General features: G+C 46.0%; 1 protein-coding gene and 1 long non-coding RNA gene across 7 annotated transcripts; both read right to left on the reverse strand.

Annotated features, from left to right (window-relative positions):
- Positions 1-991: 991 nt before the first annotated feature.
- Positions 992-5,197, reverse strand: LOC117852159 (uncharacterized). Of its 4 annotated transcripts, none has more exons than XR_004639779.2 (8): positions 5,007-5,197; positions 4,411-4,509; positions 4,061-4,165; positions 3,859-3,973; positions 3,408-3,482; positions 3,241-3,315; positions 2,810-3,069; positions 992-1,973 (listed from the first exon to the last, which is right to left on the reverse strand). It is a non-coding gene; the product is annotated as an uncharacterized lncRNA (long non-coding RNA). The 4 variants fall into 4 exon arrangements; XR_004639778.2 differs by having other exon boundaries at positions 2,771-3,069; XR_004639777.2 differs by having other exon boundaries at positions 992-1,439; positions 1,545-3,069; positions 5,007-5,196.
- Positions 5,198-7,639: 2,442 nt separating this feature from the next.
- Positions 7,640-15,176, reverse strand: LOC117852156 (protein neprosin). 3 transcript variants are annotated; one of them, XM_034734132.2, is made up of 7 exons: positions 14,547-15,174; positions 14,338-14,424; positions 14,015-14,251; positions 12,309-12,473; positions 12,127-12,180; positions 8,434-8,580; positions 7,640-8,253 (listed from the first exon to the last, which is right to left on the reverse strand). In XM_034734132.2, the coding sequence occupies exons 1-7, from the start codon at positions 14,775-14,777 to the stop codon at positions 7,876-7,878; spliced, it is 1,299 nt and encodes a 432-aa protein (XP_034590023.1). In that variant the 5' UTR covers positions 14,778-15,174; the 3' UTR covers positions 7,640-7,875. The 3 variants fall into 3 exon arrangements, with proteins under 3 accessions (XP_034590023.1, XP_034590024.1, XP_034590025.1); XM_034734133.2 differs by lacking the exon at positions 12,127-12,180 and having other exon boundaries at positions 14,547-15,176; XM_034734134.2 differs by lacking the exon at positions 8,434-8,580 and having other exon boundaries at positions 14,547-15,176.
- Between the last annotated feature and the right edge of the window lie 3,513 nt (positions 15,177-18,689).

The raw sequence follows: 18,689 nt of genomic DNA on the forward strand, positions 1-18,689 counted from the left end.
TCTCCTGCGTGTTCACGGTAAGAAAAGAATTTGTAGAAACTAAAGATAAATCAATGTTTGCTTGGGAACTGGTTATTTACGTGTGACAAAGTGATGTTCTTTTGGAATCAGTTGGCAGAAGTCATCTTACAGGGAAAAACCTATCTTCAGATTAACAGGAATGGTACCTGAGTATAAAAAACAAACAGGAATGGTACCTCGTGATTTAAGCACTAAATAAATAAAAATAGAAAAGTTTATTGTTCCAGAATTTAGACATTTTGTTAAGGTAAAAATAGAAATGATTTTTGTTTACCCTTATAAGTGACTAGGATCGTGCCCGTACATTGCTATGGACCGCAAAATATTTATTATATTATAATACATTGAGTATTCAATAAGACGATAATAGTGTAATAATAAACAAAAAAACTCCTAACAAGAGTATAAAAACATAGTGCTTTGTTATCGTACGATTCTAACAATTTGTTGTTTTTTAGCCGTATTGAGATACACAAGGATCAATTCTACATAAGTGTCAAAGCAAATATGAAAACACATAAAGTGGCTCATATCCGAGCCTAGACTATCAGATTAAGATAAGTGCATGAAGTGTATAGGACTTTGAGTAAGAAGGCATGAAGCACTCATAACATTTATGTGCATGGCTGCCATTTGATGCTAACAAACAATTATTTTGCAAAGAAAACTAAGACTAAAACACTTATCACTTGAGTGCCATCTTCAACCTTCCCCATGCCGCAATTTTATCTTTTTCTACAGAATTGTATTCACCTTTGCCTGTACATGGTTTCTACTAACTCAAGTACTGAAGTAGACATGGAGGATTGCTACAATAGCATTGATTGATCTTCTATACACCTATCTCATCAGCAACATAAGCTATGAAGTGTATTCATTCTTTTCACCAATCCGTACTAAATAATAATGTATAGACCGCATTAGAACACATGAAAGGAAGCAGAGGCAAATAATATGAGACCAATCAACATACAGTCGAATCATAGGCTTTCCCTTCCATCAATAACAGCTTGAAAAAGCTTCAAAGAAAGTTACAGTTTCAAAAGACAATGACAAAAAAACCAAGTAGATATTGTCATCTTTACATGAAATTTGTTACAGTTTTCCAAAATAACCAGATGGAGCGCACTCATAATATTGGAATGCAGATTCAATTCAGAGTCTTCAGCATGTGAGAAGGTGGGCAGGAAGATCAATTACCACCCAGGTGTTTGAAAGAATATGAATAAGAAGTTATCACTGCCTATAAATATGCCAGCAAGGCAGTCCAACATCTGAAGAAAGCATCTAGTCAGGCTGAAACAAAATGAAGTTTTCATCTATTCAGGCTGAAACAAAATGAAGTATACTAGCTCATTGGCCACCCCAGTGATGGCTTCCCTCATGTGGGCTCATGTGAGCTCATCTTTCCTGTCAGGCTGAAACAATGAAGCACGTGAGACCAAATTTGCAATATATAACTTTAACTGAATAGTAAGTCCTGATTATATTTGTAATCGATGTACAAGTCAATGGCTTCTTACCATAGCACACGTTCATTTCCTCCAGTTTCATTTATCTGATAGTTTAAGAACTGCACAAGTTATCGTAAGTTGCCTACTAGTTACGAGTATTCCCAACCAAAGAAATAAAGTTATCCACATTCAAACTTGGTACCACATACCAACAAATTGAAAAGGTGCAAAAACTAAGTGGCGAGATGGTAGTAATAGAACAGAAAATGGGAGATAACTGAAATGTGGTGCCCTCCTAATAGGCTAAACAACAGCTCTCGTAGCACGAACGCCTATATGCAATGACCATAATAGTGCACACTCAATCATTTCAGAGAATCAAAACAGCAGAGAAGAAGCATAAAATGGCATGACATACAATTTGCAGACCACAAGCAAGCAATGAGCTATATAGCTCGGCTGGTAATCTCTTGTCGTCCTCAGTGTGCGCAACCTGGTCTGTAGAAAAGAATGAAATAATATAGAGTAGAATCTAGCAGAGAATTGGCAAGTACAGATATCGTGCCTTTTGTAGTATTAAAGTCATCATCCCATTAGGAAACAAACAAAATAATTATATGTAAACCTTGCAGTTTCAAATGAAAATTGTGTAGCTTCTCAAAACTTTCGGCAGAATACAAAATGTTTTGGTAAATATTAGTTTCTTATAAATTTACAATACACATTCTTATAAAAAAAGAAACCTAGAAACACAGGTTCAGTTTGTTTACTTCAGATTCAGAGTTGCTCCAAGGCAGCATGTTGCAAATTTCTCTGAAATTAGCAAAATAACCTGCAACCTATAATTAGCTACAGGGAAAACCTATGATTAGGTATAAATAAAACTATCAGAGAAATGCACTTCACCCTGAAATATCAAGCACTACTCTGTATGGTAAGCACAGTGTCTTCCTACAAGCAAACCTCATGATTATATTTCTTTGCATCACATCTCAGAAATTTATTGTCCACAAACTCTGAATGTGAGGCAACAGCTTTTAGTTAAATCAGTGCCATCACCTTAATAGATAATCAAAACAGGGAACCAAACTGAAGACCACGTAATAATTAACCAACTATGTGTGACAATGCAGTATGGTTTCTTAGACAACAAATCTAATCAACTATGAGTGGCTGTCTTTCATTGTTTTGGTTCAGGAAAGGGTAATCCAAGTTCCCAGGTACCTTGTTTGAACGAAGGATAGCCATCAAAATTCAACATGGAATCACATTGCAAGTGGATAACACCAACTCACCCGTGGATCAATTTTGCACCACTCAAGACAGGAACTCACCCCGCAGCCACTCCACCGGCAAGGTGATCACCGCGACCAAGACTTGCCACGACCAGGTGCACCGACCAGGCGAACAGCACAACCCCTCGGCCATCAGAACTAAGACTTGCGGCCACATGAGCACACGACTTGCTGCGACACGACGGCCGGTGAGCCAGGTGATAACCACAACCACGGCCAGTCGATCTCAGTGGAGAACCGCTGGATATTGATGGAGAGGAGCAGGAAGCAGTGTCGAGGACAAGCACAGCGTGATTCCTCTGATGGGATCGGATCAGAAACAACAGATAGAACATCAGTATGGTGATAGCCTGAAGCTAACCATTCTAATTTACATTTCAGTTTAATTTAACTACACAGCAAATGTCCATACCAGCCTACCCTTTTTCAAAACTGAAAATATAAACAAAGGGTAGGCATGTATTGTATACCTCTGTGACACTTCCTTCACTGGTATCATTGGTGCAAAATGCATCCTATATGCACCAGCCAAATCATTTGCATGTCTGGCATATGTCAATCAAGCTAAAAGTTCAGATCTCTGAAACAGAAAGAAACCAAAATGCACATACCAATAATCCATGTAACTCCTCACTACCTCCTTATTTTGCATGAAAGTCTGCTACTGCATCTCAGTAGGTCAGCAGCAAGTTGATTGATGTTATTTCAGATCCTGCAGAGCAAACAAAGAAATTATAAGATACCATACATATTGCCAGGAGGCCATGAGCCCATGACAGCCCCCATGTCCAGTCATGACCGCCTTGAATCAAAACCATTCAGGGTAGATTTAGCAAAAGAATAAGCAACCCAAAAACTTAATGAACCTTGCAGTTAAATAACCATCACAGTTAAGTAACCATTGCATATTGCGCACAGCAAGGAACCACAAGCAACCAGGTAAAAACTCAGAACATAGGAGCCTGCCCCTGCTGTTACATTAAAAATTTTACACGCTGAAGGAACATATAAATTTCTAGTTGCTTAAAAAGAACATGATGGACCAATTAGATTACTATAATTATTTCCAATTATGAAGGTAGAAGTACCTGCAGGTGAGGCGTCAAGATGGCCACTGGAACCCCCTCAAGTCTGGGAACTGTCTGGTTTGAAAAAAAAAAAAACAGGTCTAGGCACTGCCCTTCTGATCTGTTGCATTTGTATCTACAAAAAGGGTTGGAGATAACCAATGAGGTTTTATCTAGAAAAATATAGGCCTGCTGAATGAACAGTCATGATAACTCCACTAACCATATTGTTATCAAATTCATAAAGTCAGGTGAATAAAAAAAACTGCTGACAAGTCCTTTGTTCCGCTTTCCAAATTATTCCATGAAGAAAATTAATTCCAAATTTCTGCAAGAAAATGAAAGCCGTTAAAGAAAACTGGGTATGTTTGTCCTCTACATATGGCTGCCAAACAGCCAGGATGATGAATGGATAATGTAAATTTGTTTTAACTGGACCCATCCAGAGGCTGATCATATGTCTCTGATTCTAGATGGTGATTCTATCAACTTTGTTCTACTCATGACCATAATATTTGATACTATTATGCCAACAAATTCTAGTGAGATTTTCAAGGGGATATGAGAACTCACTTTCAATTTTTTTGTCGAAGCGTAACCTTGTTCAACTGGCCCCTCTTTCAAACAATTTGTGGTAATTCCCCATAGGGGCAGAGCACGTTCGATGCTTCTCTGAAAAATGAAACTTCATGTAAGGTTATCCAGTCATGCGATTCTCACAAGCGTTTGAGCAATGAGAGCATAATGGCAGACGCTACTTCGCAAATGAAAGTTTGTATCACAAGGCCTAGAAAAGAACATTACCCCATTGAAGATAAGCAACAGACTAATCGAGCAGAAAATGCATGTGTGATAAGAAAACCAAGCAATAGCTTGGCTGCTTGGGTGATTAGTGGAGGTGAATAAAAAATAATACCCCAAGGTTTGATGCCCTGTCTGTTGCATTTACATGGGTATTCATTTTAGTGGTAGGTAATATTCATTTTAGTGGTAGGTAATAGCAATGTAGTGCTAATGGTGCACCCCCGTTGTGTTCGCTCTAGCTTCGCCCCTGCATACAGAGGAGCGGCAGAGGCAAAACGCACGCGAGGGAGGGACAGATACAGGAGATCGACAAGCAAACTTAAAAACGCATAACCGGTTCTGGATGGAGAGGTGAATGGCCTCACCTTGATTGGCCTACAGGATTTACCAGGCCGGCCTTAGGGCGATGCAGACGGGCGTCGGCGGCGGCAGGAGGAGGTTGACGGGAGGAGGAAAGTGGATCCGGAAAAAAGAAGAGTCCGATGGGAGGAGTTATGCAGGATCGGGGAAAAGGGGAGGCAAGAGGCAGACGGATGTACGGAGAAAAGTGGGAGGACCGGACGTAAAAAAAAAAATACGGTAATGCTAAGCTCCCAACATCCGACGCCAGCAAAATATCGGATGCAACGTGGCTCTTTACCGTCCACACGAATCTTATCCCTTCACATATTTATCCCCATGATCTCATTCACCGAACAAGAGAGTCCTCCAACAGCTCTCTCTCTCCACACGCAGCAAGTTCCCGGTGGCCTCGTCCCCCACCCCAATGGCGGCGCGCTCCCCCACCACGGCGTCCTCCTCGTCCACCCCGGCGGCGGCGCGCTCCTCCACTCCGGGAACCTCATCAACCACCCTAGCAGCGCCCCTCCCCCCACTCTGGCGTCCTCAACCAACCGGGAGCACCCAACATCCCGGATCCGGTGGCCCTCTCCCCGACCCCGGCGAGATCCAAGCGGGGAAGGATCGGGCGGCAGCCATGGTGGACGACCTTCGGCGGCAGGCTGGTTGTCGTGGATCTGAGTGTTGCAATCGGTACCTCATGGTGTTGCAATAGTTATTTTTGGATGTTGCAACAGTGGCTTTTGATGTTTCATCTGTTTTGCATCGGATCCGGTGGCCCTCTCCCCGACCCCAGCGAGATTCGAGCGGGGAAGAATTGGGCGGCGGCCATGGTGGACAACCTTCGGCGGCAGGCTGGTTGTCGTGGATCTGAGTGTTGCAATAGGTACCTCATGGTGTTGCAATAGTTATTTTTGGATGTTGCAACGGTGGCTTTTGATGTTTCATCTGTTTTGCATCGGATTCGGTGGCCCTCTCCCCGACCCGGGCGAGATTCGAGCGGGGAAGAATTGGGCGGCGGCCATGGTGGACAACCTTGGCGGCAGGCTGGTTGTCGTGGATCTGAGTGTTGCAATAGGTACCTCATGGTGTTGCAATAGTTATTTTTGGATGTTGCAACGGTGGCTTTTGATGTTTCATCTGTTTTGCATCGGATCCGGTGGCCCTCTCCCCGACCCCAGCGAGATTCGAGCGGGTGCAACAGTCTGACTTGCCAGCAATCGGGTGTTGTACCAACTTGTTCATGATGTTGCATATAGTTGTTTTCTTTGTTTCGTCTCTTCTTCTTTCGTTGTTGCAATGTTGTAAGAGATGTTTTTTTGTTGTTGCAATATGTCTGTTTTGAATGTCGCACGAAGCAATTCGGGATGTTTCATGCACGTAAAGGTGTTGCAATTCTCGGTGTTGCAAGTGTTAATTTTTGATGTTTCGATAGTTATTTTTCAATGTTGCGACGGAGCGTTCGATAAAATAAAATTATCGGACGTCCGGGCGCTAGCACTTCCGAAAAAATATCCTAGGGTGTTTGATAACTGAACTAAGCTTTAGTCCTATCTCATCAGATGTTTGTTTGCATACTAATTAGGTATTAAATATAGTTTAGTGATAAAACTAATTATATAAATGAGGGTTAATTCGCGAGACGAATCTATTAGACCTGATTAGCCCATGTGATGCTACAATAAACATGGGCTAATCATGGATTAATTAGGCTTAATAGATCCGTCTCGCAAATTAGCCCTTGTTTATGTAATTAGTTTTATAATTAGTTCATGTTTAGTCTAATTGATATCCAAACATGATACAAAATATTAAATATCCGATGTGACCCAAACTAAAAATTAGTTCATGGATCTAAATACCCCTTAGTTTCTCTCTTTTTTTTAAGTCATGGCTTGGTGTTAGGGCGGTAGAAACTGAATCGAGAGGTCAGAGATATAGCTGAAAGATGCGTGTGCACGGACAAAGAAGTGTGTTCATCGAGTCACCTGAACATGAGGAAAAGGGGTGTCACTTTGTACTGCAGCCCTTTACCACCGTGTGCACTTCCCATCTCTCCTTTCCTTTCTGGAGGAGAAATTATGTGTCTGTCCTATTTGGATCCATCCATTTAAAATTACCTCTTTTTGACTAGCATTTAGCTAAATTTTAGCTAAGAGTGTTTGGATTCACTGTTAAATAATTGTTGAAGAGATATTTATTTATCCTGCCTCTCCCTCCCAGCTAGGAGTGTTTGGATTCACTGTTAAAATGATTGTTGAAGAGATATTTATCTATCCTACCTCTCCCTCCCACCTCTCATCAATCTTCTTGATTTTCCCAAGAAAATTTTCCCAAGAAAAGTGAAGAGGCAATTTGGTCTTTTACCAATTTAGCTGAGTTAGCTTGGTTCAACCAGCTAAAAAAATCTTAACCCGCTAAATTTAGCTAGATTCTATTTGGATCCGTTATAGCTAAAATTTAGTTGATTGATCCAAACTGAGCATATGCATTTTCCCCTACTCACATGAAAAAGTTAGCCTCATGCAAAACACTTGTATGGTCTTGAATGGTGTATAAAAAGAAAATCGAGAGCAAACACTTTGAAATTAGTATGATCACATTTATTCGGGGGCAAAATTTAGAAGCTTGAATGACACGAACCAACGAACGAAGTGTGTATTCTGTAAATTGAATGCATTAATCGGCAGGTACTTCTTAAATTTACAAATTGCTCTCGAGTCTCAACTGTTTTGTTACATTCTTGAGTTAAAGATCTAAGACCTACAAAATCCTAGAAAGGGCTAAACAAATACTAGCTATCAGGAAAAGACCCAACAGAAAAGAACATGAAACAAGCAAAGCAAAGCAAAGCAAAAAAAAAAAAGGAAAACGAAAACAAGATCCCAGTTTATCTCAGGGACATTTCACGTTCCTGCCTGGGCCTCCGTAGTAGAAGTAGCTCCCCCAGTAGCTGTTGGACCCTCCCTGGATGTCGTAGCAGCCGGGGTTGTCGGCGAGGAGCTTCAGGCTTGCCGCGGGGATGAGGTTGTTGTCCCAGTCCACCACCTGCAGGTTCCGGAAGTAGGCGGCGCGGTCGAAGCCCTCGCTTGGGAAGTGGCCGCTGCCCATCTGCGTCGCCGTATGCGACCCCGACGGCCGGGTGTTGACGACCTCGCCGCCGAACTGCACCATGTTGGCGTGGCGCGCCAGGTGGGTGAAGAGGTAGGACGGCCAGTACCCGACGACCACGCCCGAGCCCAGCTCCAGCCACCAGTGCCCGTGCTTCGGATCCTGGACACCATGGGCCACTGCTGTCAGAGAATGACGGCATGGCTACCATACTGATAAACTTACGGCTACATTTTACTGAACAATGCTTGTACTATACTGTACTACAGTTCTTGAAAGTTCGTGGATCATTGCATGGTTATTCACGCCACATTAGCTTTGAAATGGAAATCGATCAGTTACCTTCCATAGCATCAGAGTAATGTCAAACTGCCTGCCGTTGTACACTGATTCCGGTGTGATAGCCGCCCCAATTGCAATCTTACTCGTCGTCTGCACGAATCCGCGGCAGTTGTGATTGTAGCACCCCGTTTCTTGATACGCGTCGGTCTACACAATGTGGGTCTGATTAGGATCCTATGGTGCGAAAGATGTGACTGTCTGTTAGTTAAGTTTAGTAGTCATATTAGTTTTTATTTCTATTTTACCCCTTTGTTTAGCCACCAAGCTACCTAGCCTATATATGTGGGCATTGCACCATGGTGGTTAATGAGAAAGAGATCATTTGAGCTAACAATTGATATCTAGAGCCTTCTTTCTCTCCCACCCGTGCTCCTCCTGTCTCTCTCGGGCTCCCACCTCTCTCCCAAAACCCCACCCCAGCGGCGCGGGCCCACCCCACCAGCGCACCCTCCCCGGCCAGATCCGACCGGCGAACACCCTCCCCTACCCTTCCCACGTCTGGATCTAGCGGCGCGGCCCCTCTCCCGTGCGGATCAAGCAGCGGCGTGCGCGGATTGAGTAGGGGCGCGGGTTGATTCGGTGGGGCAGAGGCGACTCGATTCGGAGGTGAGGGCGGCGGATCCGCGCGGGCGGCGGCGCGTGCAGGCGGCGGACACACGAGCAGACGCGCGCGAGGAGCAGCGCGTGGCGGTTCGGACGACGCGTGTGGCGGCGCGTGGTGGCCAACAGGTAGCAAGCGACAGCGGCGCGCCAACGGCAGGGTCGGGCGCAGCGGCTAGGAATGGAGACGCGCGCGGGTGACCAGGGCGTGCGGTGCGTGCGGCGGCTGCTCGGGCTCGCGCGGCTCCAGGGGAGCAGCGTAGCGGTAGCAGGAGCAGCGACGCGTGGAGGCCAGGAGCAGTGGCGACTTCTCCCTCAACCTCTTCCTCGACCGGCTCTCTTCCACCTTCCCCATGGCTGGCTCTAGGAGAGCACCGGCTGCGGGTGGCACGAGCGACGTAGGCCCGGCGGACGCCGCGGCTTTGGTGGCTGGCGCGGTGCCGGTACTCTCAGTGAGCTCCAGGGGCTCCTTCCATATTTCCTCCCACCGCTCGGCCACGAGCAGTGTGCGGCGTCGCAGGGCGGCGGTCGAGGAGGAGAAGCGGTGTGAGGAGGAGGCTGCGGCGGCGCGGCGCGCCGGGAGCAAGAGCAGCGCATTGCGGCTGAGGAGGACTGGCGGTGCGTGGCGGCATTGCGCGACACCGAGGCGAGAGAGGCGGCTGCAGCTCGGGTAGCACGCATAATGGCTGTGGAGGCCGTGGTAGCGCGTGCAGCCGAGGCAGCCCACCTAGCCATGGAGGAGGCACATGCAGCAGCGGCGGCCGCCACCCAGCGGCGTCTAGAGGCGGACCGGCTACGTGAGGAGGTGAAGGTGACATGCGAGATGGCGCGTCATGATGAGATGGAGTTGAGGCACACGGTGCAGGGCGCCAGTGCCGAGGCGCAGGGTGCCAGTCCCGAGCCGGAGGAGGCGGACCCGCGGTGGAACGCGACGGTGGACCGGTAGGTCTAGGACCTAGGCCGAGGTGCGGACGGCGGGCGTCCTCGGAGCAGGAGGAGCTCCGTCCATGAGTCCGGCCTTGACTCTGACTACGACTCTGACCTCGACTTCGGGCACCGACCCCTGAGGGTCGGGAAGACCATCGTCCAAGAGTCCTTCGGCAGCATGTAGTGGCCGATGTTGACGAAGACCAGCTACATGGAGTGGTCTTCGGTGATGAAGGTGAAGCTCCAGGTGTGGGACATGTGGGACGCGGTCTGGTACAGCGACGTCGACAGCCACAAGGACCGGCGAGCGCTCGAGGCGTTGCTCGCCGTGGTCCCGATGGAGATAGCGGCGAACTTCTCGGGGAAGAGGACTGCCAAGGCAGCTTGGGATGCTATTGCTGCAGCCCGAGTTGGTAGCGATCACGACCGTAAGTCCACTCTGCAGAAGCTTCGGCAGGAGTGGGATTGTCTGGCTTTCGCGCTAGGCAAGGACATTGACAACTTCGCCCTCCGCCTCTCCAGCCTGATGCAGCGGCTGGAGCGGTACGGTGATGATGAGATAACCGAGGAGAAAGCCGTGGCGAAGTTCCTGCGCGTCGTCCCGAAGAAGTACTCGCAACTCGCTATCTCCATCGAGACGCTGCTCGACCTCTCGACATTGTCGATCGAGGAGCTGATGGGGCAACTCAAGGCGTTCGACGACCGCGATGAGCCTTCTTCTGGCGGGGAGATCATCTTCGGTGGTCAACTCCACCTCACCGAGGAGAGGTGGCTCGCCCACCAGAAGGAGCAGAAGGAGGGGGAGTCTTCTTCCTCGACAGGCAGCCGCTAGCGCGGCAAGCAGTGCAAGGTGCCCAAGGCGTGAGGAGGCGCCCAGGGCGGTGCCGCTGGTGAGCGCGAGACCGCTCGAGATGACACCTGCTACAATTGTGGTAGGACTGGCCACTGGCCAGGGAGTGCCGCCAGCCGAGGCGCGGCCAGGCCCACATTGCACAAGCTGTGGAGGAGGAGGAGGAGCTAGCTCTGTTCCTGGCTCACAGGACCATCAAGCTTCTTCCCGTGGCACCGGCCGTGACAGCTCTCCTCCACCTCGACGAGCCGCGCGCACACGTCTCCCTCGGCAATGGTACCAGCGACGACAAGATTGATGGTTGGTTCCTGGATAGTGGTGCCTCACACCACATGACCGGGCGCTGGTTCTCCGACTTGAACATTGACGTACATGGCTCCGTCAAGTTTGGCGACTCTTCAGTTGTGGAGATCAAGGGCGTCAGCTCTGTCGTCCTCGTCACCAAGATTGGCGAGCACCGGCTTCTCACCGGTGTCTGCTACATTCCCGCGCTGAGGAACTCGATCATCAGCCTCTGGTCGCGCGTGAAGATCGACGGTGGAGTGCTCCGCATCCTAGATCAACGACGCCACCACCTTGCCAAGGTGGATAGGGGATAGGGGAAAGAACAACCTCTACATCCTCTACGCGGAGGTGGCACAGCTCGGCACCAGGGAGATGGTGTGGGGCAAGATGGTGGATGGTGGCTCAGCTTCGACATACTGCTACTACGTTCACTTCGAGGGAGCTGGGGGAGTGGGCAGCTCTTCTTCGCTGAGCGTGCCTATCCCGGTCCCCGGGTTTCCATCGAACATTCTCGGCGACCAGCCGGTATCGAGACGGGACGGGACCGGTGCCGTGCTTCACGTGACGCGCAACGACGGTGAGTCTAGCTCCTTCGCTGAGTTTGAGGGACATGCGATCTGGCGTATGCAGATGGATGCCGGATAGCAAGTACACTCAAGTTCGCTGAGGAAGGGAGCGTCAGGGCAACCACATCAACGCTCAGGAAGAGTCCTTAGAATAATATATTAGTAGCGTCTATATGCACTTAGTGCCTGTGAGCACTAGTATCCGTGGGTGGTTCGTACCTACGTGCACCTTATCACCAATTATGCTTTCTTTTATATAAGCTGCTAGACTTAGGGGGAGATTGTTAGTTAACTCTAGTAGCTATATTAGTTTTTATTTCTATTTTACCTCTTTGCTTAGCCACCAAGCTATCTAGCCTATATATGTACTAAAACTGGGAATTGCTCCTTGGTGGTTAACGAGAAAGAGATCATTTGGGCTAGCACTGTCAATGCCGCAAAATGCTTGTTGATAAACACACTTACTGTCCAGTAGGTGAAGAATCTTGGGTTACTGTCTCCATATAGCTCAGGGCTTACCTATAAAAGCAGAACACGGATTATGAGATTTATACTGCTATAATTATCTGATTACAGTGATGCAGCAATCTTTGTCTTGCATCCATAGAAACATGACTGCTCATTTTATTTCCTCTGTTCAAATGTACCTGCCATCCAGCTTCGATGGTGTTGAGATCATTGCCGAAGGAGCCAGATATGACCCAGATCTGTGACAGGCTGAACTCTGATGGGTCTCCTATCCTTGGTGACCACACATTAACACTGGCCTTGGCCCCATAGTACTGCTCAGAGTTCACATACCCAACTGCATGCTGTAACCAAGTGAAAACCCATCAGTAACATGTAATACCAACAAGAGTTGCAGTGAGATTTGACTATTTTAGTGAGTTGCAGTGAGACTTGACTAGCTTAGTTGGCAGTACAGTAAACACTGTGGACACAAGACAAAGCAGCAAGGCTATTCTAATGGCCAGGTCAAATGAGCTCATGATTCAAGAAGCGCTAACTTGCTCGTCTGGATTAGCTTAATGAAGCTTCTCTGCAGATGAAGAAAAAAAATTTGTGTGCTTATTCCAGGCCACATGGCGTAGTGTGTTCCTTGGGCATCTCTTAGCCGGATATTAGACTTCTAGGTGGATTTAATCGAGGTACTTTGAATCTGACATCTAAAATGAGAATCTTTTACAAATCTAAACTTCCACTGTTCTCCATTAACTTATCTCTTGTGCTAAAATAAATACATGTCAAGGCCTTCCCTTACAGTACACAAGTGATGTAGATGAACATGATCATTTTGCTTGAGAGCACACAGTTAATTAGTTAGTCCACTAGAAAATTGCATATTAGGATTTCTCTAAATTGTGGGGGAAGCTGGCTAGCTGCAGTGGGAAGTGAGTACTTAACGTTATGTAAACGCATGGTTTTTTGGAACCATTTGGCCTATCTGTTTAATGACCACTACATGTTTCGAACCCAGCCTAGAAATTTGAGAGCTTTGTCATTGACCTAGCAGCAAGCATCGAAACCTAACACGAAATGATCTTATTTAAATCACCGCTGTCAGCATGGAACCTATGTTCATGATTCATGAAATAAACAAACATCACAACCGAGAGGAGATTGCACATGCGGCCACTTAAAACTGTGCTACTAGTAGACAGGAGTCTAACCACTGTCTTGACCACTGACTGAAATAGAGTATATGTTTCAGTGGCCAGGTTCTGTAGTCAAGCAGAGGACATCTAAAAATATGTAAGATGCAGTGGATCTAGAAACAAATTTGGCTACAGAAGAGAACAAAGCCAGCCAGTGATCCTAGAAACAAAGTAAAATTTCCCGTATGGATTTTTCCCAAGTGAAGCTTCTGTAGATTCATGCAAGTAGTAATTCTTGTGCTATCTTATTCCAAGTGCACGGGCATATCTTTTTTAATTTTTCTAGTTTCGGCACTTCAGGTTACTAATTTATCCCTGCAGCAGAAACTTCTGTTTTCTTTATTTCCGTTTTTTATGACACAGTTGGGGAAGATGATAATTCCCAACTGTATAAATGCATGAATCGTCCCATGGCTTTCTACTGTTTTCTCTCCGAGGATGATGATATCTAGTCTATGCTACTATATACAGGAGAAGAAATTACTCCACAGATCAGAGAAGAAATTACTTTTTTCTGGAGTAATTAAAAATCATTTGCGTGCCATTGCAGAACACGTTGTTAGTGCCATCTACCATGTCAGTAAGACAGTAACCAATTGATTGCATTATGGCATATATACCGTCCTGCACAGAATTATTAATTCCTTTCATCTCTTTCTGTACGGCAATGGAGAACAAGGTTCGTAGGACCAACAAACCTCATGGCCATTGTTTGTGGAATCACGGCGAACACCCCGGTGCACCGGCTTTCTGCCGTACCTCCTGAGGGAGCTTGCCCTGAGCAGATCCTTCTCCGTCTTCCGCCGAATCGGCACCGTGCCTTCTGGGCACGCCTCTCCGGTGGCATGCCACGCCTGCACCACCACCGCGCCGACTCTGCTGCTGCCGCTGCCGACAATGGTGAAGTTGTAGTTCTTGGGCCTCTCAGGTGGATCCTGAATGAACATTAAGTTTGTCTTAACATAACATGTAAATTTATAAGTAAATGGCAAGAAGAACGAAGCTGTGTGTTAAGTGTTACCAGGATCTTTTGGCCTTTGAGCTTTGGATGGTCAAATGCAGGCTGGAGGTGAGAGGGGACACAGTCTATGATGTCACCATCCGGGCTCTGCAGCAAGAATCAAACGACACAACCAAGTTATAAGGAAATCAAGAGCCTCAAAGGTAGATAGAAAAGAGAGCTTGCCAAAAAAAAAAGATGGAAATTAGTTTCAGGTTATCAGCAGAGACCTTGATGGTTTTGAGAGACGGCTTGTTGAGCTTCCTGAGTAGAGCCCTGATCCTCTTGTACTTGAGCAGCTCCTTCCCCGGCCTCAGCCTTGTAGCAGCTGCAGTGGCATTGCCAGCATCGCCACTGCCAAGCTTGGAAGATGCCAATGCAGCAGTGGAAGTAGGAGACGCGAGCAAGAGCATCAGCAGGAGGAGCAAGGGAACAAAGTAGAAGCTACTGCGAGAAGCCATGGCCCTTTTGCTCCCGCAGCTGCTTGTCTGCTTCTAGCCGCGCGCACAGTCACACACACCGGGAAAGCACAAGCAATAGCAATAGTGCGTGGTTGTCTTCTTCCTCCCTGGTGCCTTGCGAGCAAGCTTCTTCGTCCCTTGTGATTGTGAGAGTCTTCTTTGCCTGCCCTCTGTCTCTCTTCCCTTTAGAGTGAGTCTCACACTTGTTACACCAGCTGAGCCGCTGAGGTGATCTCTTATGCGGCTTACTGCTGAATTGCTGAATTGCTTCGGCTTTTTAAAACAATCCATGTGACCATGTTCCACTTCAAAAGGGGGGGTAAAGAGAGAAAGATTCAAGTGCGGAGCAAACTGCGAAGACCGAAGAGTAAAGAGTTGGAGTTCCCATGCAAAGCGTTAGGTGCTATAGATTTATTGGTGGCAATAAAACTCTGCAGCGCCAACCAAGCGTGCAGCTAAAGCAAGGGACCCCGCCCTCGCCTGGGCCTGGCCTGCTTACCACTGGTCACTGGCCCTGCTATGGACCCCAAGCTATTTACACTGCTCTTGGGGGTGTCTCGGGGGCTAAAGTACTGTAGGATGTTTGACACTAATTAGGATTATTAAATATAGTCTAATTATAAAACTAATTACACAACCCCTAGGCTAAATCGCGAGACGAATCTATTAAACCTAATTAGTTCATGATTGGACAATGTGGTGCTACAGTAACCATTTGCTAATGATGGATTAATTAGGCTTAATAGATTCGTCTCGCGACTTAGCCTAGGGGTTCTGTTATTAATTTTGTAATTAGCTCATGTTTAGTCCTCCTAATTAGCATCCGAACATCCGATGTGACAGGGCTAAAGTTTAGCTCAGATCTCCCAAACAACCCCGTAGTCACCCATCAAAATTCCTATCAGCACGTAGTAGGGCACTTTGTTTTTTTTTTCCAAAATGCCGGGTTCAAATGCGTAGAAAAGGTTCGTGTTAAATTAAGCATTTACACTGAAATGTAGTAATATCGTGTTAAACGCATTATCCAAAATATATCATTTTGTTAAATTGAGTATTCTGTAAAACACATTAATAAGAGATGCCATCACATGTGGAACACCTTACAAAGGTTGCTAATATATATCCATGCATCTCAAATTATAGCCTTGTAGGTGAGAGATGCATTTCACCTTTAACCGCAACACGCCTACGTATTTTTTAGAATTATGACTATTCTGGAATTATTTTGTTTGAGACTTTGCATATTTTCATCTAGGCTTCTTTTCCTTGTTTAATAATGAGATCTCTGATGAAACCTACTATAATGTATAATGTATAGTGCAGTAAGAAATGTAAGTCGTTTTAGGTCGTTGTGAATGAACTTTTAAAGTTTTAATCATAAAAAATTAAGACATCCATTCCTAAACAAATGACATTTGTTTAAGTACAAAGATTCACAACAAATGGCACAACCAGACTCCTCGTAAAAACTACTTCCACACTATAACTCTTCTCAGTTGGATAGTTGTGTTTTTTATAACTATGTTCGAAAAAGCTTGTTGATCAAAGTCGGGGTTGGTGGCGTTTTTATGCTTGCAATAAATACCGAAGCAAGAAAATAACCCAGTACATATGCTGAGGGCTGGAGGAGAGACAGAAAATGTATATGTTTGATTGTTTGTATTATTTGATTCATGTATGAAATGGTTCAAAATGATGGTCCTTTTTGATTGGTTGAAATGGTCCAAACTTATCCTAGAAGCCATTTCACTTAGTATATTTTTCTACTAACATGAGTATTAACATGAGTAAACCATATGATTCAATCAAATTGATTGAATCACATCATCTAGAATCATCCATATGCATCTGGTGTACGCAATAAACACTTAATTTTGTTTGGACTACACTGTGCAGACTCATTCCACAGGGTAGAGCTCAAGGTCCTGTTTGTTTGAGCTTTCTGTCAGCTTTTAGCGTGATAAGCCAGAAGCTCAAACAAATAACGAACTTCTCGTGCAACTTCTGAAAAGCCATAAGCTCAGAAAAGCTGAAAAGTTCAATTTTCTCAGCTTTTGATAGCTTTTTGAGTCCAAGAAACTAAACACATCTTTTAAAAGTTAGTATTGACTTTTTATAATTAAAAGTTAAAAGTAGCTTTTTCAAAAAATTCCTGCTGAAAATTCGCGTGCCAAATTGGCTGCTCTCGATGGCGCCGGCTGAGGTGACATGGTGATAGGCTGATGCATAGCAGCCTGCATGACTGGTGAGTGGCAGGACTAGGTGTTAAGCTCCTTCCAGCATGTCCATGAATGCGGTCGGGTGGACCTACCTGTGGTTTGTACTTGCGGCAACGACATACACAAATACAGAGTAGTATGTGCGTGCATACAAAGTGGCATGGGCAATGTTCTGTTTTCTCGCCAGGAGATGTGAATGTGACCGTTAGCTAATTCATACTTGTGCTTGCTGGCACACTAAAGCCATTAGATACATTGGGACCAATTAGCACCAGCACTCCCTCCATAATAATTAGCACCTCAAGTTTTTTTTTTTGGCAAAGAATTAGCACCTCAAACACTATGATGATTCAAGCGAATGATCAGTCTAAAGCTTGCCCTTCGTCCCATGGAGTCTTGTTTGGTAGAGTTCCTTTGAAAATTATGTGGGCTCTAGAGAGAAAAGAGATTCCCACAAATTACCGTTTAGCAGAGGTTACCCTGCAATCACCCAGGGATGAAGTGCATGGTCTAAGAGCTTGGTCAAACAAACAGATCGTAGTACAAAATACGTAATTACTAGTTCGTTTGGTTGACTTCGTTTCAAGATGAAGTGCACTCCTGAAATACAAATAGGTAACAAGCTAATGCTTCGGGTGCAAAGGAAGCCGTTATGGGGATCCTCATTGTGAAAATGTATGCTTGCTGAAACCCAGCAACATCATTCAGATTTCAGAGGACTATGAGGTGCTAGGCGGTTGGGCACTTGGTCCCAGTTCCAATTGCACGTTTCCGCGATCAAGTTGGCGACACCACCGAGCTCTGGTTCGAGATCTGTACTAGTATCTACCATTTCCGTCGCTTCTTTTCTTTCTCTTTCTGTAGTTAATTATTGGGGAAAGCTAAATTATGCCTGAGTATTTTTTTAGCTCCCCACACTCAAATTTTTCTTCCCTCCGTATCTCCCTTCTTCTCTAGCTCCGACGAGCTTTTAGGGTTCGGGGTTGGGGGTGTACCTATCTCTGGCAGACCTAGAGAAAGTTTTGGGACGGTAGGGCAGCGAGCGGTGGTGGCGGTCGAGACGGCGGCGAGGCAGGGCGGCGGGGGCGCCGCCCACCGGGGTAGCGGAGGAACCCTGATTGGGCTGCGGAAGGGCGGAGGGAGGGCCTTGCCGGCGCCAACGAGACTGAGGGCGGTGGGTGGTGGCAGCATCGGGATGGTGGACTAGGGGACTCGGGAGGAATCGTCGAGAGAGGATAGGAACGGTCTAGGATAGAAGATAAGAGGAGGTCCTCTTAGATCTTATCCATCCGTTTTTGATCCAATGGTCCAAAATTTCGAGTGTGGGAGGGAGAAATAATACTTGGGTATATAGTAGACAGCCCCTCTTTATTTCCAACCTATATTTGTCACGCTGCCATGTATAATTAGTTCATGATTTGACCATACGATGCTACAGTAAATATGTGCTAATCATGGATTAATTAGGCTTAATAAATTCATCTCGCAAATCAGCCTTCATTTATGCAATTGGTTTTGTAATTAACCTATTTTTAATACTCTTAATTTGTATCTAAATATTCGATGTGACAAGAACTAAAATTTAATTTTAGTTCCTTGGAACCAAACCCTGTCTCTCCACCGGAGCTGGGTGGTCACTGGAGCTGGGTGGTCACAGTCGCACATGCATCGCGGGAGACAAAGCGTGTGTCTA

Source organism: Setaria viridis, chromosome 4 (genome assembly GCF_005286985.2).
Source record: "Setaria viridis chromosome 4, Setaria_viridis_v4.0, whole genome shotgun sequence".
In the NCBI taxonomy this organism is placed as follows: domain Eukaryota; kingdom Viridiplantae; phylum Streptophyta; class Magnoliopsida; order Poales; family Poaceae; genus Setaria; species Setaria viridis.